General features: G+C 29.5%; 1 protein-coding gene across 1 annotated transcript; it reads left to right on the forward strand.

Moving 5' to 3' along the window:
• Positions 1-4,098: 4,098 nt before the first annotated feature.
• LOC111042893 lies at positions 4,099-4,897 on the forward strand. The gene has a single exon (XM_022327610.1). It carries the CDS (start codon positions 4,249-4,251, stop codon positions 4,777-4,779), a length of 531 nt encoding a protein of 176 aa, XP_022183302.1. The 5' UTR covers positions 4,099-4,248; the 3' UTR covers positions 4,780-4,897.
• The last annotated feature ends 361 nt before the right edge of the window (positions 4,898-5,258 follow it).

Raw genomic sequence — 5,258 nt, forward strand, 5'->3', positions numbered from 1 at the left:
TTATATTCTGTGTTGTGTATTTGGAATCCTGTACTCCAGGGTTAACGCCTGTACACTAACACATTAAACCTTTGTGAACTGTTAATATTATTATTATAGCTCGAAGAGCATTATTCTGTATATAAAAGAAAATAATGTAAACTACATAATACTATATGTTTTCTAAAATAAAGTACATTTATTACATATAACCATAAAATGAGTTGTAATTGTAATAATCGTTACATACCCTTTTCTTTTATAATGATTAATCCTACATTTATTCTACGTTTTAAGTATCTACTTATTTTTAATTTAATTTTATATGATTTATTATATTATATTATATATTATTTTCTTTTAGCATTCCGTTTCCATCATTTGGTGATGTTCGTTTAATGCGTATATCATGTACCTATACCTGCTTCTATGCACAAGCTTATAATTACGATTTAGATTAATTATTATTATTATAGACGTCATTATTATTAATCCCATAATTACAAACATTAAGAGGACGTCGCACCGAAACGTGTACGCATGCAACGACCGAGAGGATGCGCTGTTAGGGTCGCGACACACTACAGCGGTTTTGACGCGCGGTGAAAACGCGGGAGCACCGCGCGTCGAAAACGTGAGATGGAAATGCATACATGTAAATGGAGTGTGCGTCAGACTAGCGCGGTTTTGACGCGCGTTGCCGCGTGAAGGTGCGATCCCACGGCGCGTGGCGCGGCTTGGAGCGCGGAGTTCGTGCATATACCACGCAACTACACGCGCTACTACGAACGCGCGTCTACATAATCCCACGGCGCGGCGCGGCGCGTAGCCCGGCTTGTTTCCAGGCGCGGGAAATGCAGCAGCAGTTTATTTTTTGGGTTTTGAATTCTGATGAGCATTGATCATTTGATCATAGTGTTCCTTCGCTTTTTAGAGTACGGACGTATGTTGAACGTTTGTATAATTACCGTATTTTTGTGTAAAATAATTTTTATATTACCATATATTTATTATTTTTTATTGAATACAACATGGGAGATCGTGATGAAAAATCAAAACTTGCAATTTGTGCTGCATCATATTGTGTTTTGGCATGTGGTGAAATTTTAAAATCAAATCCTACAAACAAAGCACCCAGAAAAAAAAGACGAAATTGGGTAGATGCCTTTTATAAAAGTCGATACAAGTAAGTAAATTATTTTAAATACTATTCAAAGTGTAAATTTTACACTACAAAATATATATTTTAAATTAATTTTTTAGGTATAATGCAACAAATATGCTGCACGATCTGAAAATAAATCCTTCGAAAAAATTTCAAAATTTTTGCAGAATGTCATCAACAGATTTCGAATATTTATTACATAAAATTGCACCATATGTATCGAAAATGGACACTAATATGCGAGAAAGTATACCTATACAAGAGAGACTAGCTGTTACTTTACGATATTTGGCATCAGGTGACAGTTTTATTAGTTTGTCCTACACATTTAAATTTTCTCCTCAAACCGTTTCGAGATGTATTCAAGAAGTATGTAGAGCATTAATACAGGAATTGAAAGACGAAATCAAGGTAAATATAACAAAATTTATAAAATACATTTATTGTATTTTAAATAAATAATGTTTTAAACTACGGTGAAAACTAAAAGCATACTATAGAATACAGTCTTTCTAATAAAAAGAACAAAATAATAAAAATTTGTCTGTAAAATAACCAAAAAAACTCAAAATAAAATAATAAAATAAAATAAAACAACTTTTCGAACAAAAAAAATTATTAAAAATGAACCAAAATAAAAACAAAATTCTAGTGGGCAAGTTATAAAAATCTAACTGGTAATTATAAAAAATAAACAAAGTAATAAAATAATAAAATGTATACGTAATTATTAAAAATCTAAATTAAAAAACAAAACAAACATAATATTTTCATAGTATCTTACATAATTTGAGTTATACTTTGTCAAATAATTGATCAAAATTCAGCCTATCCTTTGGTTCCAATTCGTCTGTTTGATTTACCATGACTCTTTTGCTGTGGGGAAATGCTATGCTTGATGAAGATGTTTGTGAATGTGGTGAAGGTATTGAATAATCTGGAGATATCGGACTTTTGCTGTGAGGAAATGCTATATTTGATGAAGATGTTTGTGAATGTGGTGAAGGTATTGAATAATCTGGAGATATTGGACTACGTGAGTGAGGTATTTGTGATGATTGAGAGTTTGAAGAAGTGGAGTATTCTGGTTGATAACTATATGAAAAACCTTGATGGTGCGATGTCAAGTCTTGTGGTGAAGCACATACATTTTCTTGAAAAGGTCCAGGACCAGATGGAAGTGTTGAGTATTCTATTGGTAGTTGATTATGGAGCGACTGTGATGAATATGTTTGAAATGTATGCGGATATGGTGAATGAGTTTGTGTAGAGTTTATTGGTATAGGATTATTTTGATTACGCAATTGATTTTGATTGCGTTTAAGTCCGTATAAATAATTATCAATTTCGTGCATAGCGGTTTCACGAATATTTTCGTCAAAAACTCTTAATTTGTTTGCAAGAAGTTCAGCATACAATGAACACTCGTCACGACTTGGCTCTGCAGATACATTTTTTAAAATATTATATGCATCTTCCATACGATTTTCAATTATACTTATATTTGAAGCTTTTCGTTTTTTGGTCGTGGTTGGAATTTTGAAAACTGGATCCGCAGTAGTATTTGTAGGCGTAGAAGTGATTTCTATACCTTCGTTATTACTAACATCGTCTTGCTCACTTTTTTCTATTTCATTATCCGATTCAATATCTGTTGTAGTTTGATTTTCGTCCAAAAAAGTCTATAAAGAAAAGTTGGAATTATTTAAATGCTATTATAGTATTTAAAATAATTGTAATATATTTTAAAAATAAAGTATTTATCTATTATATAGGTAATATTGTATTTTAAATTTAAATAGTTCCATTCAATTAGTCACCTACTATAAAAATGTAGGTTTTTGTATAGAACGGTATGTCATATAAACTATTGTGACATAAAAATATATGTAAAAATGTAGTGACACGAAAAAAGTATTTTAAATACAGCTAGGTATTGAGTTACCTTCTTTATTATAAAATAAAAAACTTCATAATCAATAAATAAAAAGGTGGAAAAGTGGCGGTCGGCTTGCTGTACAGTACTAATGGATGGTATTAAATTTGATACAAAATGATAAAATGTCATTGCAGTATACTAAAAATGATTCTGAGCTAAGACGTTTTGTCAGGTGGATATTTTATATTATATTTATTTTGTTATTACTTAATCGATAAGTTGAATTAATATTATAAAATTACAATAAAATAACTAAAATCGCTTTTCTTGTTTTTTTAATATGTAATTTCGTCCAAATTTAAACTTAAATTAACTATAAAAAAATAACTGTGCTTATATATTTTTTTAGATTTATTGGTTACAGAATGAACTATTTTTGAGAACCTTTGTTTTAAATTTTCAATCCTTAGTTATAAAAACTGGATATTTTATAATTTTTTAATTACAATGATTGATATTTTTCGAGATTTTGTTAAACTTTGTCAAAATTCGAACTTTAAATGCTTATAATAAAAAATTGTGCATATGTATTTTTAATATTTTTCAACTGCTTTTGTAACAATATATCAGGAGCCTTATATTAAATTTTCAAACTTTTTGACTCAACAAATAAAATTGTATTGATATTAATAAAAAAAAAAACTAAAAAAATTGAAATTTTTAATAGTCCGTAAACAACTCAAAACGACTCAAAATATATTTTTTTTAAGTGTCTACGGTTATTCGTTTTTGAATTACAGCAAAATAAAATTTAAAAAGTATTTGAAAACACTTTTTTGAACTATTTGGATTTGAATATTTTTATATGTCTATATATTATTTTAAATACTACAAGTATGTGATAATTGTTTTTAAAAGTATTTTTTTTAAAACAAACATTCATAGATTTATAACGAATTACATTTTGTAAAATAAGAAAACCGCAATCATCTAACATAAGATTATTAAATATTTATAAATGACGGAAAATAATAATATTATGAATGTACATTTTCAGTTACCGGAAAATGCAAATGATTGGATTTCAATAGCTCAGGACTACAACAACAAATGGAACTTCCCCCATTGCCTCGGCGCTATTGATGGGAAGCATATTGTAATACAATGTCCGGGAAACAGTGGCTCCGAATTTTATAACTATAAAGGGACATTTAGTATTGTCTTAATGGCTTTAGTAGATGCAAATTATTTTATTTCGTATATTGACGTTGGGTGTCAAGGTCGTATCAGTGACGGTGGTGTTTTTAGAAATACATCTCTTTACAAAAAACTAGAACAGAACGAACTTAATCTTCCAATAGATGAGCCACTTCCAACAAAAACCGAAATAATGCCATATGTTTTTGTCGGAGATGACGCATTTGCATTGGGCAAACATATGATGAAACCATACTCGGGCGTTTATGAAAAAGGTAACTCAAAACGTATATTTAATTATAGGCTTTCAAGAGCTCGCCGTATTGTTGAGAACGTATTTGGTATAATGTCATCCGTTTTCCGTGTTTTGAGAAAGCCAATTTTATTAAATGAAGACAGAGTTTCAGACATAGCAATGACGTGTGCATTGCTGCACAATTTTTTAAGAAGAAGTAAGTCATCAAGATCAAGCTATTCTCCCCCAGGAACATTTGATTCTGAACATGAAAATGAAGACCAATCAGGTTCCTGGAGAACAGACCAGGGTGATATGACATAATTTTTGTCACTTCGAAGAGTAGCTCGAAAATCTGGACTTGAAGCTCTCCGAATAAGAGATTTATTCGCAGAATACTTCGTGACAAACGGAGCAGTAACTTGGCAGAATAACAAATAATTAATTAAGAATACCATAATAGTATATATTATAATATTTTATTATACCGTGTGTCCAAGGAAACAAGGTAAACTATCAGTACCCTATATATAAATATTTTAAAATTCTGTTGGCGGGACGTTAAAAACTAGTCTATTGATCATACATTTTTTCAACTTTTTTAACTCATATATTTTTAACACAAATTATTATTTTTTTTTTAGTATTGAGTTGTAACATATAAGTTATGTACCCACTACCCTGTATAATAATATAATATATACTAAATTGTTTATGTAGAATGTCTTTCACTAATATATACCTAGACTTTTTATCTAAATTTTAGTTAATAGCATAGCCATAATATTAAATATACCTTAGTA

Source organism: Myzus persicae, unplaced genomic scaffold (genome assembly GCF_001856785.1).
Source record: "Myzus persicae strain clone G006 unplaced genomic scaffold, MPER_G0061.0, whole genome shotgun sequence".
NCBI classification, from domain to species: domain Eukaryota; kingdom Metazoa; phylum Arthropoda; class Insecta; order Hemiptera; family Aphididae; genus Myzus; species Myzus persicae.

Bases quoted from the DNA above. Each gene is read 5' to 3' on its own strand.
- LOC111042893 (XM_022327610.1), top strand. From the start codon at position 4,249: ATGGCTTTAGTAGATGCAAATTATTTTATTTCGTATATTGACGTTGGG.